Below are 15,239 nucleotides of genomic sequence, written 5' to 3'. Positions count from 1 at the left end.
TGGAGACTGTAGCTCACAGCTGCTGCCAACACTCCACACAGCTTACCACTAGACTAGGAACAAGTCAAAATTCAAAGTCTGAAGAACCATTTATAAATAAACACATGGCTATTATACAATAGTAAAAATCCAAAACTCCTACATCAACCCATTTTAAGTTATAGCCACTTAACATGTGTTTGTATACACATACACACACACACACACACACACACACACACACACACACACACACACATATCCAAAACTTAATCCCAGATTCCTGTCCCATCTGAATACAAATGGAAACTCTATTATTTCATTTTCACCTCATTAAACCCAACTGTAAATGGTGTCTGTATATTTTCTCTTCAACAAACACCCAGAATATGCTTCCCACCATCACCAACTCCACCCTGACCCATGCTGTCACCTTGCTGGGAATTCTGCAATGCCCTCACCAGTCTAATTGTGTTCCTCAGCCTGCCCCCTCCCCATCCTTCCTCCAGAAATCTTTACCTCTATGGGCATCCCATCCCACACAGTGAAAGCAAATGTCCTTCAGGGTTCCCTGGCTCCTCTAAATTCATCTTGCATTATCATTTTACTCCTGTGGAACTGCGTGTCTCCATCAGTCAGGTCTCCTTGGAAGGCAGAAGATCTGTAGTGATTTGTTAGTAAGAAATGGAGAGCATCAAAGAGCAGAGGTACAAATTTTTAGAGCAACTACCACTTCTATAGCTGAGACAGACTGTCCAAGGAAGGTCATATTCCCTGTCTACCCTAACAAGCCTGAGGGCCAGGCCTTGTTGAATAAGGAGGCTGTGGCTCAGCAGAGAAGCTACTGAGGTATCATCTTACCAGAACTTGCAGTAAATCTGCCAGGGGAAAGCATTGCTGAGGAACTACCATGTGACACCACCACCCGAGAATGCCAAAGGAAGCTGCTAAGTACCAGTGTCCACCATGCATTACAAAAGCCATTTTTTCTGCTGAATCTTGGTGCTAGAGAAATCAAGCTTCAAGAGAAAGCCTTGCTTGACAATGTCTCTCCAGCACCCTCTACTGACAAACCTGAACAGCTGCCCCTGACCACAAATACATAACAGTGCATGGAGATGGAGCTGACAGGAAACCTTCCTGGTGTTTTATGAAAAACCAAATACATTCTCAAGCAGCACTGACACTATATGGAAGGCTCTCTCCGCTCGCACATACCCACATGACCTGTTCCCTTGCTTCCTATGGGCTTCTGTTCAACTTGGTTTTCTTTTTATGAAGAGGGCCTTTTCTAATCACTCTAAAGAAACAGAACCATACTCCAGACATGGGCCATCTCTACCACCAGCAGTTATCACCACTCAGCATCATTCATTTACATACCCATTTATTTTCCTACCCTTCCCTTCTGAAATGCAAGTTCCTCGGGTACAGGGAATTCTACCTTGTTCACTCTTATATACCCAGCAGAGCTGACTAGAAAAGAATGGTGTCTAACTCACACAGTTGGTGTCCAAAAAATACGGATGAATAAATCAATTATTTGATATTAGAAGCAAATCGCAAGAGAGGACAAATACCAGCCAATGTCATCTGGACAATACCGCACTTCACATGCCACTTTACAGTGCCTTCAAGAGCTCTGGGCTGTTTTGCCCTTCCATCCTTACAGGGCAGATGCACATACAGAAATTTATTCATGTCAAGAATATGCAGCACTCCCCTTATCAGCAGGGAGTAGTTTGGAAAGAACAACGCCCAAATTCCCAAATATTGTCTATGTTTGTTTTCATTTAAATGGACTTTGTTATATAAAATAAATTTTAAAAAAACGAATATGCAGCACTCAGGAGGCTAGAGCAGGAAGATCACGAGTTTAAGGCCAGCCTGAGCTACATAGCAAACCAACCAACCAAAATACAGCTCACTAAATTGTCAGACTAACACACTCACACACACAGACACACACACACACACACACACACACACACACACCTGGGGGAACCAGCACCCTACCTGTGCTGCCTATGTGACCCACCAGTGTCAAGGATCCTCAATTTGTTAGTTCTTATACTTTGTGAATGGAATTACATTGTTTCAATGTTTTGAGTTTGGACTTTGACATGTTACTTAACAACTTGTATAGAAAATTCAAACTGCCATGTGTTACTGCAGATCACTGTACATTTCCTTTGGTGTGACATGCTCCACTATACAAATATACAAGTTGTCTAATTTAATGCTGACATGTACTCATGTCTTTTTGTGAATGTCACATTTCTATTGGGTCTATGTTTTAGTATTGAGATGCTAAATCATAGGCTATGTGTTATACTCAACTTTACTAAAAATCCCCACCTAAGATTGACTCTGAGCCTGTCAGTTAATGCATTCTGATCCAACTTAAGTGAGGCAACCAGCAATGTTCACAGCCCTTAGCAAGGAATTCTGGCAATGGGTGTTTTTCCTTTGACACCCAGCTGAACACTCGTTTACTAAACAGAAAGAGACAAAGGTACAACAAGCACAAGAAAACCAAACTCTGCAGCTAAGTCCGCAGCTACAGATTTCACTCATAAGGGGGGGAAATGCTTAAGGGAAGGGAGGGAAGAGAGAAAAGCGGAAGACAGATAAAGACTCAGTCCTAGTGTCCAGATGTGAGAGCCCACACATGCCATCCCAGTCCTCCTGCACAGAGCGATGCTGCCTCCTGGTGGATCTGAACCTTGCCAAGTTCATCATTTTGAATATATATGATTTTCAAATCTAGGTGATGGACATACTTACAAGGCTCCAAATGATATTCAGTATATTTTCTCTTTCATTCTTGTTCCTCTCAAAGCAGATGATCTTCTCATATATAGGTTTTCCTGGCCAGTTCCTTAGACAGTGATTATTGATACATGGCCCCTTTTGCCTTTAAATCATAAACACTGTGCCTAAAAACTTGGAAAATCTGAAGTATTTCCACCCAATCTAATTCATTACTGATTTGTGGTCATCGAGAAAAATCAGGGGTATGAATTCCCAAAGTGGGAGGAAATGACCAAATGTGTCTACCCACTTCCCACCATTATGAAGATGCGCATTGGTCCAGTGATTGTTTCCACAATAATAGATGAAATACTTCCTCTGCACAGTAATAATGTAGTTTCACACTATGAGATAAGAACAATACATATTTAAATGGTATACCATCTTTCAATTGTCAGATTTTTTTTCTTCTTGATAATTACCAATTCTTAGGATCAACTGTTAAGTGTGTCTAATTTGTAACAGGGCAAGTAGACTCAAACTTTCAGGATAATTAACTTTAATCAACTTTCTTGATAAAATGTTTACATCCTTTAATTCAGAAATTTTAATTAGCTAAATATAAAATATTTATGCAAAATACAACCATCACACTAGTGAAGTTTAACCATCTAATCACAGAGAAGGATCAATAGAGATATGTTCATCATTATTTTTAAAGATTTGAAGATGTTTTTGATAGCAAAAGCCTGTAATCCCAACTACTCAGAAGTAGCAAGGGAGACTAAATTTAAGGGCTGTCTGGATTTGAGTAAGTTCAAAGCCAAAGTGGGCAACTTAGACAATTGCCCAGTATGGTCAATGTCCTCAGACTCAATCCCCAGGACACATTTTTTTTTCTTTATAGGCTGTTAAGATGGTTCAACAGGTAAAAGCGCTTTTGTGGTGACCCTTTGTTCTCTGAGACCCACAAAGAGTGAAACGGACTCCCTGAGTTGTCCTCTGACTTCCATGTGCAGAACATGGTCCATACACTTTATCATATACACACTAAATTTAAATAATTGAAGGGGCTGGGCTAAAGAGATGGCACAATCGTTACAGTACTGGCTGCTCTCGCACAGGAGTTGGGCTCCATTCTTAGCATCCACATGGTGACTTACAACATGATTTGTCACCTTCTCCTGGCCTGAGGACCCTGAGCAGGCAAGAATGCACTTAGGTACACACAGCCAAAATACTCATCTATCTTTAAAACAGGAAAAAAAAAAATTTAATTACATACAAGGCAAACAAAAAAAAAAGCAACCAAAATGCAAACGACAAGCATTGAATACTTGACTCCACTTTCTTTCAACAGTTGTTCTACCGTCTACTGCTTCACAATTCAGATGTTGCTTGTCGTCAGTGTCAAATCTAAAATCCACCATCGTAATAGTGATAATGACTACTTCCTTCTCATTGGTCTATATTTAATAACTTTTCTAAATTGTTGAGTAATGGGAGTGAGTAGAGGTGTGTGGCTCTTCCTGTCTCAGCATTACTGGTTTTCAGATACTCCTTAATGACTCTCAACTTTATGTCAGGGGCTTCTCTCAACCCCATTCTCACAGGTTTGTGCCTAGATGCCACTAATGAACTCTCATTGCTTTGACAGCTTAAACATCGTACTTTCAAGGTTCTGGCTACTCAGGACAACATACAAAATCAGCATGTTTCTTCTAAATAGAATTAAGAGTACTGAATTCATTTATGTGGTACAATGAGCTTAATATCATGTTCCAACCCATCTTTCCTCATTGCCTTTAATTTCTCATTTTTAGAGTGAAACCATAGGCCTTTGATTCCTATCCTCTTGTAATGTCTATCCTTTGTTGTCAACTTGTCTACATCTAAATCAACTAAAACCAAATCAGCTGGGATGACAGGGTTTCTCTGTATTAAAAAAAAATAGTCTTCTCCATCCTGGAACTTGATTTGCAGACTAGTCTAGCCTTGAACTCAGATCCACCTGCCTCCCAAGTGCTAGGATTAAAGGCGTGCATCACAGCATCTGGCTGATTTTTCTTCATTAAATCATTTGAAGTGGAAAGACCCACTTTTAATCTAGAACACACCTTCTGCTGGCAGCTGATATGGCTATGAAAGAACAAAGTTTGCTCTTTGCTTGGACTTGCTGGCAAGTCCATTCCTTCACTGGCATTAGAGCCTAATTCTTCAGGACTCCAGCAAATACTAAAAACTTAGCCTTGTGGACTAACCTTCTGGATCCTCTGACTTCCCAATGTTAGACAGCCATTATTAGCTAGTTGGACCACAGCCTGTATGTAAGCCATTCTAATAAATCCATACATATGTACACAAAAACACACACAAATTCTGTTTGAGAGAACTTTAATGTACTATATCCCAAACAAACTCAATTTCCTTTTCAGACTGACACTGGTATAGTTATATCGGCTTCCAACCTACAATTTTGCTGAATTCATTCACTACTTTTTGGGCTTATGAATGACTTGCAACTTCCTGGACACATGATCCCATCACTTGCATATATTTACTAACAATGTTTTCTTCCCAACTGCCACAGCCTCAGCTTGCAACAAGAGGAAGGAACGACAGTGAATGCAGGAACTTGTTATGCTGCTGGCTGTACAGCCACTCCTCTCATCTTCTCACAGTGCTGAAGATTTAATCCAGCTTTGCAGATACTGGGCAAATATTCCCTCACTAAGCTACAGCCCACTGTGCCACCAGGCCCTAGCTGAGGGACTCCTATTTAGAATTCCCTTCTGTTCCCAGTTTGCTCATGGAAGGATAATGGATTTAATCACCTCTGTGTTATTGAGATAACCCTGACCCTTTACCTCTGCTAATGTGATTTTCTGGAACTACCACTGCATGCCAAAAAAACCCCATCACTTCCATGGTTCATCACTAGTCTTGCTATCTCACCATCTAAACAAAGTGGGTAGAAAAAATCATGGCAATCCATTTAAGTTAGGTATGTATATGTGTGACCCTGAGACTAAGTTCTAACAGTAGTACCCCCATCCCACCTTAATAGTGCTTGCTTCATAAAGATCTGCCTTTGCAAGTGATACTAACACTTAACACACATGAACGTTTATTTCCTCAAAGTGACCTTTACATTTGATGGATAAAGACTCATAGTTCAGTTTTGCAATTTTCTTAATCCAAACAACAATAAAATATTATAGGGAAGCAGCTAAGAGTTGGGTTAGTTTTTCCAAGGTAATTCTTTAACTATTAGGCACTCATCATAGGCTTTTCTAAAGACAAACGGATATATCTACTGCATGTATGAACAATCTCTTGGGAGTTTATTATAAACCAGGGCACGGGGGGGGGGGGGGAAGGACTATGTACAGCCTTTTGGGAAACAGGCAAGGAGCTGAGGAGGACCAAGATGAGCCTAGGGCCTTGCAGGGCACATTCCCCAGGGAGGAGGCCCTGAAAGGAAAACCAGACGATCCATGGAGACTCCATGAACAGCATTAACAAACAACAGGTCTGTGCTAAGTTGGCCCTGGGGAATAGGGCCCACACCTCAGTGGAGTTACTGCCATAATGCTGTGGGAGGAGGATCAAAGCAGACCTGAAGCAAGAGAAAGTTTAGTCAGAACCTGATCTGAACTCAAGCCCTCCACACTTCCCATACTCTGCAGGTAGCTATCAAGTGACTACAGGGGTGGGTTGACTGGGCTATGTCCATAAAAAACACAAATGCAAAACCAGAGAAAGAACTAAAATGGTCATGAAACCTAACATTATTTATCTTAAGACCTGTTATGACTTCATGGGAAGAACACAGAGCTGGTAGTCAGGATGCTCTCTGGGCTTTCTGTTTGTTTTGACAGAGACTCAGTGTGTAGACCTGGCGGTCCTCAAACAAAGAGATCCACCTGCCTCTGGAATGCTAGGATTAAAGGCATGAGCCACTATACCCAGCAAGAGACTCTCTTAATTAGTTAAGTGCAGACAGTCTCTACTGTGATCTCAGAGACGCTCATCTTACATCCAGAGCTGTTGGACACTGAACACACCTCTGTTCCACTAGGGAGGCAAGGACAACCTGTTCTCACTCCCTCCTCCTCTCTACTTTATGGACACAGCTATCCTCCAAGAGCTTACTTCCCTAAATTTGAGGCCCAAAAACAGATCTGGTCTAAAGCAAAAGTCACTTTTGTAGGCACTTACCTCGCATCCCTGGAGGAGGAGGACGCATCCCAGGAGGGGGCATTCCCATTGGAGTTCCTCGGCCAGGAGGGATCCCCATTGGAGGACCCATAGGAGGCCTCATGCCAGGAGGTGGGCCCATCATACCTGAAGGAAAAAAGCCCAAGAGACCTCTTAAAAGCTGGGCGGAAACAAACAAAACTGTGTATCAAGTCAAATAGCCCAGTCTATCCTCTCAGCCTCTACAAGCAAATGGGCCCTTGAGTCAGATGGGGCTCCTAATGGCTCTTGTCCAGCTGGTTCCCAACTCTGTCAGCCAGGCTGGATCTCAGAGTAATCCTGCTTAATTACACAAACTCATCATTAGGCTCAGTCAAGGATCTACTTCATCATGAATCCAGCTAAGGCATTTTGTAGTATTCAGTGCTGGTTTCCTCTGAGGATATTTACCTGGAGGTGGCGCCCCTCGGCCCATAGGTGGAGGAGGACCTCCACGACCAGGTGGGTACTGAGTTGGGGCTCCTGCAATACTGGCTGTGGCTGCAGCTGCAGCAGCTGCGACAGTGCCTCTTCCTTGTGGAGTCATCACCTAAAATGATAAATTAAACAAAACAAAGGTCAGCACATCCATCTTCCCACCCTTCTCTCCAGTTGCCTGATGGGAGATGTCATTCTGTAAATGCTTTTCTTACTGGTTAATGAATAAAGCACTGTTGGCCAATAGGAAAGCAAGATAGGCGGGACTAGGAGACAAGGAGGATGCGGGAAGTAGTAGGGAGATTAAAGATGTAGGATGAGGAGAGCAGAATGCCAGCCCCTCCCTCTAGTAAGATAAGACGACGTGGTGGAAATACTTAGATTAATAATAGAAATGGGTTAATATTTAAGACAGAGCTAGCCAATAAGAAATGCTAATAACAGGCCAACAGAATTATATCAAATAGAGTTATCTCTGTGTTATTTGGGGCTGGCACAGCTATGGGACCAGGCCTGCAGGAAAAACTACTCACAACAGCCTGAGCCTGAAGTCTCCTAACACTACAACTCATGCCATCAGACTCCCCATGTAAAAGCAAACTATCAGGAAAGGAAGCCTGAATGCCCAGTTTACAGCCTCTTAGCCTGACGTTAATATTAATATTAAGGGCTCCCAATCCAAACTGGAAAAAGCACCTATGGTTAAGACCGGTGACACGGAAAAAGTACACTTACTGTCGCAGGAACATTTTGCTAAACTCAGTTGGCTGGAACACCTTTTGTACAAATATTTCTTCAGACACACACTGAGAGCCTGACAACTCATTATGAGACTGGCGAATCTGGAGTCTTCCTCAGGCTGTGGACTCTCCCCTATCCTTTTAGCTACCAGAAACTGGTAGCACTCCCCCAGTGCCTCACCTGCTGTGATGGGCCTCCAACTCCTCGGACTGGCCCAGCAAGTCCTGCAGGGGCCTGGGGCATGGGGACACCAGCTGGGATTCCTCTGCCAGCAGCCCTGCCGATACCTGGCCCACCAGCAGCTCCAGCAAGTGGCACTCGTGCAATGCCAGTCTGAAAGGATTAAAAAAAAAAAAAAAAGAAGTTATAGATTATTTTAACTAGGGAAAGATGCATTACATTTGTTTATGCTAAAGGTGTTACTTTTGTTTATGCTGAATTTGTTTAACAATGTAAGGATGTGTTTAATTATGTAAAAGCACCTGACTGACCTAATAAAGAGCATTGCTAAGAGCCTACTGGATTTATAAGGCACCTAAACAGTACTAACTATATACACTAGCATACATACTAACACCATTCTCCTTCCAGACAAGACCAAGAACCTGCCTATCAACCCTTAAAGGGACTAAAACTTAAATCTAAAGGAGCATATCACTCAATACCTCCTATTAAAATAAAATAGCACTTGACCTTTCAATAGACATGAGATCCATTGGCTCTGATTCTCCCTTGCTAAGTGACAGCAGTTAAATAATATTTGATACATATTTACAACAGAAAAGGGCCGTACAATTCAAAATAATGAGATAAACTACTGTCTACTCAGCTGAGAGGCTATCATCAGCAGGACTAAATCAAGAGGATAACTGAAGGATGTTTACAGACTGAAAAGGCAGAACAAACTGTTTGCCGTGTTACAAAGAAGCATGTGTGTGGGTGAAAATCAACAAGGAGAGCTGAAGAGGCAGCTCAGTGGCAGAGGGCTTGCCCAATACACACAATGCCCTGGGTCTAAACAAAGCACTGCAAAAATTAAAACAGACATATGCATAAATAAATGCAGGCTAAGAATATTCTCCTGATTAACAATGTCTTAAAATAAAAAGGGAAAACAAATTTAGTCAGGTTCTTTCTAGACAGCTCTATTTATAAACATACATTGGTGTTTATAGAACCAAGATCATTGGAATCAAATGTCAGGGTTGCCATTTACTAGCTGTGACATCTTAGGCACGCTACTAAACAAGTTTATTTCGTCCATAAGGTGAGAATAATTTTTCAGAAGCAAACTAAAATAATTAAATAAAACAATCAATAAATACTACTCTGTAACTATCAAAAAAAGCATCCATAAATTCTATGATTTGGAGCTGTTTTTGTTTCTCTGAGATGGGATCTTACTATGTAGCCCTGAACTCAGATTCACTTGCCTCTGCTGGGATTAAAATTGGGTACCATGAGGGCCTAGGCCCTGCTCCAAACGATATGACAGACTTTGAAGATCCCCCATGGAAGGCCTCACCCTCCCTGGGGAGCAGAAAGGGGATGGGCTGGGGGGGATACAGGGGAGGAGGGGAGGGTAGGGAACTGGCACTGACATGTAAAACAAGCTTGTTTCAAATTTAAATAAAAAATATTATCATGAAAAAACTGTATCACCACACCTAGCAGGAGCTACTATTTATTTAAAATTATTTCTTTTTGAGATAATTAATTTTCCTTTCCATTTTCCATCATCCAAACCCTCCTTTTTCAGTATTTGTTGTTACATAAATCTATAGCTGTTAATTTTTAATAAGTGACCAAATGGCCTCAAGTGGCTCCCCTGCTGACTGGGATCCACTGAGAAGATTAAAGTCACAATTTCTAGCTCTCTCCACTCATTTACTATCTGTAAAGGAGTGCACAGCCAGAGTACCTAAAAGACCTTGCTCCCATGAGGGCCTCCCTTCTATAGGTTTCAGGAGGGACTTACGTCTTTGGGAGGAGGTCCTTCTACTGTCATGGAGACCAGGTTCTCCCCTCGAAGCAACACCAGACCGAGAACTCGCTTCTCTTCCCTTTCTGCTTGTTTGGAGTTCTTTGGCCTAAAATTAAATTTTTAGATTACAAAGTATTAGAAGGTAGGGAACATTTTGGTTTACCCAACTAGGAACCACCAAGGTTTGCTTTATATTCTATCACCTGACAAAAAGTATATAAACTTTCTAAAACAGGTCTCTGGACAGTATCCCAGGCTAAGTGATAGATGGTAGGCTATTTTCTACCAAGCCAAGAAGATGCACAGACCAGAACACAGTACAAGCAGCAATAAAGTCCAGCCCTATCAAAGATACATAGTCAACCGAAAATGCCTTTCCTGGTTTTCTTTGACATTACCTTGTTCCCTGTCTTCAGCTTAAAACTTCATAGACAAGAGCTGGCTAAACAATACCTCAGCAAAAGTGCATACCATCCACTCCACATCCACGCAATGTCCTACCAGGAACAATTCAACTTCAAGCTACAATCCACCCTTCACCTTACATGAGAAGCAGAAGGGATAGAGGAAAAGATAGGAAATTTCACATACAAAGTAGTTGGATTTTTACAAGAGCCACATAGACATTTCTCATGGGTAATCTCAAACTAGAACCAACCCCAAACACCAACAACTGGAAAAGGTGAATGAAATGAAAATATAAACTAGGAAAAGTAGCTGCAATATGGAAACAGGAAGCCAAAGCTAGTCTTTTTTGAAACAGGGTCTCTCTGTTTAACAGTCCTGGCTGTCCTGGAACTCAGAGATCCACCTGCCTCTGCCTCCCAAGTCCTGGGATTAAATGGGTATGCTACCACCACCAGGCTCAAAGCCTTTAAAGTAAAGAAATAATATCTTGATTTTTAAAAAGCTTAACTTTTTTTTCTTTTTTTAGTTCATACTGTCTTGTTAAATAAGCCTGTATTTGCCTTTCATGGTGAAGAAAAAAAAAAAAGGTATAAATTTTTTTCTCATTAATTTTATTTGAAAAAATATTTACCAACACTTTGTTTTTAATTAGAAAATGTTTCATTTTTAAAATGGAAATTCCATAGATCTACTCCCTACTCTAACACTACCACTCAGGCATCTCTACATTTTTATTCTATATGTGACCTTGGGCCACACAAAAGGTTCTCAAAAGAATTTAGGGGAATTCAATCAGTACATAATACAAATGCTGCATGTCAGAGAGTGCATATGACCACACTCAACATATGACATGTTGAGTCTCAAGATGTCTTGAATACATAATAAATCAGGACTGAAAAAGACCACACTGCTTAATGGTTCTGGAAGGAGTTAGCTAATAAACTTACAGAATTGCAGCAAATGAGATGAGAAAACATCTCCAATTTTTTTGGAAAATGCCAACAAAAATGACTGGCCCCAAACCCACATGGGGAACAGAGCACTTACCCTGAAGAGGGTCAGAGGCTTCTTAAAGCAGTTTCAGACCAGGCTGCAATAGGAGAGCCCTGTAGGCTACAGCTTTACAAATAGGTAATGAGGCCAGAAAATCAAGCTCTCCCCCCTCACACACCTGTGGGGAGAACATGAGAGCCCTTTACCCCAGTAACCAGGGGCATGCAAATTCAGAGAAATTAAAAGCCTACAGCCCTCCTCACCAACTTCCACTCTGCCAGAATTAGAGAGCAAGGTTTTCCGGATTAAGGAAGAGAATAGATTCCTTAGCAGCTAATGTTCCCATTTAAGTTTCTCCCTTCAAAAGCAGGGAGCAAACAAGAGCACCCAGCTGAACAGCCATTCCACACTTGGCCCACCCATCTCATCCATCCAGTACATCCCAGATCCTTCTCCCTCCCAACAGCTCTCGCCTTACTTGATCTTCCGGAATTCATCACAATCACAGAGGATCAAATTCATATGCTTGTCAAAAGCTTTGAAGGTCCCGATGAAGATGCGGCCATCTTGCAGGATGCATCTCATCCTGTAATCGATGTGCTGCAGCATCTTGCTGCTCTTACCCACAGTCTGCAAGAGGGAGCAGGGAATCAGTCAGGCTCAGTTCTTTTGGATTCACACTCTTCTGGCCCTCCCCCATGCCTTCCACCACAGCCTAATTTTCTATTTCCAACTTTCTCAACAATTTCCAGCTGTCTTCCAAACAAGGCCCTTTCCTGAGACCCTTATCACCCAACTTTCAGCCTTGACTTCTGCCCATTAACGTGCTACTTTCCTGTCCTTAAAACAGGCAATCCCCCTAAGACTATAACTGACTTTATGTTGTAACTGTCTCAGGAAAGTTTGAAGTGGCCACAAACTAATCAAATCCACCCATACTAGACCTACTGAACATTAAGCCATCTACCACTATATAGACTCAGTGCTACGAACATCTAAATCCATCTAAACTAAGAACTGGAAGCACTAAAAATCCACTTCAGGAAAAGCTTATTACCAGAAAGTGAATCAGCTCTGAAGCAAGAACAGGAGTAGGGTAACTTTTCTGGGCCAGAGTGCTAATTAGTTTGAATACTTAATAGTCTAATATATAAATTGTTACCCTTAATTTTTAATTAAGGCAAACAGTATTTTATATACTATTCCCAATGTAGCTTTGCAAAAATAAAGGAGCCTATACACACCCCTAAGTGAACAGAGTACCCATAGCAGTCTCTCAGAAACGTATCAGTTCCCAAGTCTAACAGATATTATGTCAATTTTAACTACCCAAGAGCCTTCTCTGACCCTGTGACCATTACCCAGCCCTAACCTGAAAACCAGATTATGTGTTCTCTGCTAAATAATAATCTCAGCCAGGCATTGGTGGCACACGCCTTTAGTCCCAGCACTCGGGAGGCAGAGGCAGGAGGATCTGTGAGTTCAAGGCCAGCCTGGTCTACAGAGCTAGTTCCAGAATAGGCTCCAAAGGAATACAGAGAAACTCTCTGAAAAACCAAAAATAATCATCACCATCATCATTTCAAAGAGCTCTGTTAAGAGGATCAGCCTTTATCAATCCAATGATCCAATAGCTAATATTTTACTGGGTACTCCCTGTGTTGCTAGGCCCTTGAAAAGGATTTATTTAATTTAATCCTCAAAATTGAGTTCACTGTCATTCCTTTTTACTGATAAAATAGACGACCCAAGCTGAAGGTTAAGTAAGGGCTTGTTTCAGTCAGCTCTCAAAACAATAACCTATTTTCGCTACCTTAGGTTTCTTCAGCTACTCAACTAGAGTAATATTTTTGGAGATATTAGAGGTATTTATTGCATTTGCTCTGTTGCCAAAACTGGCCTCAAAAACCAAGACCTGCCTCCTATGCACAGAAATTACAAACACATTTCAAGTACTGGCCACTTTTCCTGGCTGACCTTTCTAAACCTAAGTCCATTAAGGCTCTGGAAAATCTTTCAGCGATGTCTTACTACCAAGAGGGTAAAGCAAGGTGCAAAGACTTCAGCAACCAGTTTCCTGACAATTCCTTGCCTTCTATTTGGCTCGCTCAGTTCTCCAGATTTCTAACCCACACTCCCACGGGGGAGCGGGGCGCTCCTGCACCCGCCCACTGGAGGAAGCGTCCCGCCTCTCCCCCTGCCGTTACTTTTAGCCTAAAGCCGAACTATCACAGTGAATAGCATTAGCCCTGAACGGAGCCAGAAACTGAACCAACACAGAACTGACTTCAGGGTGCAGTCCCAGCGCCGGACATGCCCCAACGTAAAAATACGCGTAGCAGGGTCGCGCTCTGCAATGCAAACACTCTCCTCCACCCTCCCGCTCCTTCCGCACTAGACTCGGGTTTCCGGCAGTGACCTCCGCCACTTCTCCGTCTGGCCCGGTGTCCCCTAGTCGGCCCGAGGCTCGCGTCTGCTCCAGGAGCCCGGGCACACATCGACCCGGCACAAGTTTCAGCCACCGAGGCCCCGGAACTGTAACCACCGTGGCACCGGGACACCCGCTTGGAGCGTCGCCCACACACACGTCAGCCTCGGTCCCCGGTGCGGCCTTCCCCTCCACCCGGGCCCAGCCGCAAGTGCAGGCCTTTGGCGCCCGGATTAAGCGGCTTGGGCCCCGACCTTGTCGGCCACGGGCGGCTCCAACCCACGGACGCCGTCGCCACCGCCCCACTCCGCACCCCTGAGCTCCCTGCGGCCAGCCCGTGCCTTCTTACCATGGTGGCGGCTCCGATGTCTCAGATTCCCGCCGGATTCGCTTCCACAGAGGCCTAGTCGCCAGCTAGCAGCGCGATTCCCGCCGCCGCTAACGGAAATGCAGCCTATAAAACACCGCCCCTAGTGAGACTACTTCCGGTCCAGACTCCGCCCTGGAGTTCCGGTACCTGGAAGCAGATTAGGGCGTGGAAAAGTGTTATCAGCTTTCGGCTTGTTTGGGCTTTTGGTTTTGTTTTGATTTTTGATGTTTGTGTGGGTTTTTTTTTTTTTTTTCTTCGTTTTAATTTTATTGAGTTCCCCCTCTCGTTTTGTTTTGTTTCGTACACTTACTGTGTCGCCCAGGCTGGTCTTGAGCTTCCAATCCTCCTACCTACAGTGACAAACATCAAACTGAAAGCCTTGGATCCCATTGGACATACACCTCCCCATCCTACCCACTTTAGTCTCCGCGGGGGTGGCTTGTTTCACACGCTGCTGCCCCGGAACCTCCTGCCTACCCCAGTTCTTGAAGTCAGCACTCTCGAGAACTCACTCCAGGAAGCCAGTGTTCTTGCCCCTGCACCTTTGCGAGGAACACTAGACCCTTCCCTATCCCCCAGGAATGTGTACAAGCTCACGCCCTTACCTTCATGATTTACACTGAAATAACACTGTACTGGTGAGGACTTCCCTGATCATTGTTTCTAATTAAAATAAAAACAACATTGCATCCTGCCCAGGCACCTAACGCCTACACTTTAGCTTGTTTTGGTTTTTCTCTTTAATGTTGATTGCTATCTGACATGCTAAACCTTAGTCCCCTCATTATTGGAGGGGTATACCTTCCAAGGATCCCCATACCTTCTCCGAGTCACAGTACCAAACCCTGAACATGCTATATTTTTCTAGATATGTATACTTGTGGTGAACTTGTACTTTTTCA

General features: G+C 43.0%; 1 protein-coding gene across 1 annotated transcript; it reads right to left on the bottom strand.

Moving 5' to 3' along the window:
- Positions 1-6,106: 6,106 nt before the first annotated feature.
- On the bottom strand, positions 6,107-14,460 carry Snrpb (small nuclear ribonucleoprotein polypeptides B and B1). The gene is made up of 7 exons (XM_051183403.1): positions 14,317-14,460; positions 12,018-12,169; positions 10,130-10,241; positions 8,332-8,484; positions 7,384-7,522; positions 6,955-7,080; positions 6,107-6,352 (listed from the first exon to the last, which is right to left on the bottom strand). Exons 1-7 carry the CDS (start codon positions 14,317-14,319, stop codon positions 6,342-6,344), a joined length of 696 nt encoding a protein of 231 aa, XP_051039360.1. The 5' UTR covers positions 14,320-14,460; the 3' UTR covers positions 6,107-6,341.
- Positions 14,461-15,239: the final 779 nt, after the last annotated feature.

The sequence above is a fragment of the Phodopus roborovskii genome, unplaced genomic scaffold, assembly GCF_943737965.1.
Source record: "Phodopus roborovskii unplaced genomic scaffold, PHOROB, whole genome shotgun sequence".
Taxonomy (NCBI): Eukaryota; Metazoa; Chordata; class Mammalia; order Rodentia; family Cricetidae; genus Phodopus; species Phodopus roborovskii.
The sequence above is the reverse complement of the archived record's forward strand: the minus strand, read 5'-3'. Positions and strand labels throughout refer to the sequence as shown.

What these genes read in the sequence shown, in the direction of transcription:
- Snrpb (XM_051183403.1), bottom strand. An exon ending in AAGGACCTCCTCCCAAAGAC is followed by an intron (nt 8,485 to 10,129) that starts GTAAGTCCCTCC and finishes TAATCCTTTCAG; the next exon opens with ACTGGCATTGCACGAGTGCC. An exon ending in CCGAGGGGCGCCACCTCCAG is followed by an intron (nt 7,081 to 7,383) that starts GTAAATATCCTC and finishes TTTTTCCTTCAG; the next exon opens with GTATGATGGGCCCACCTCCT.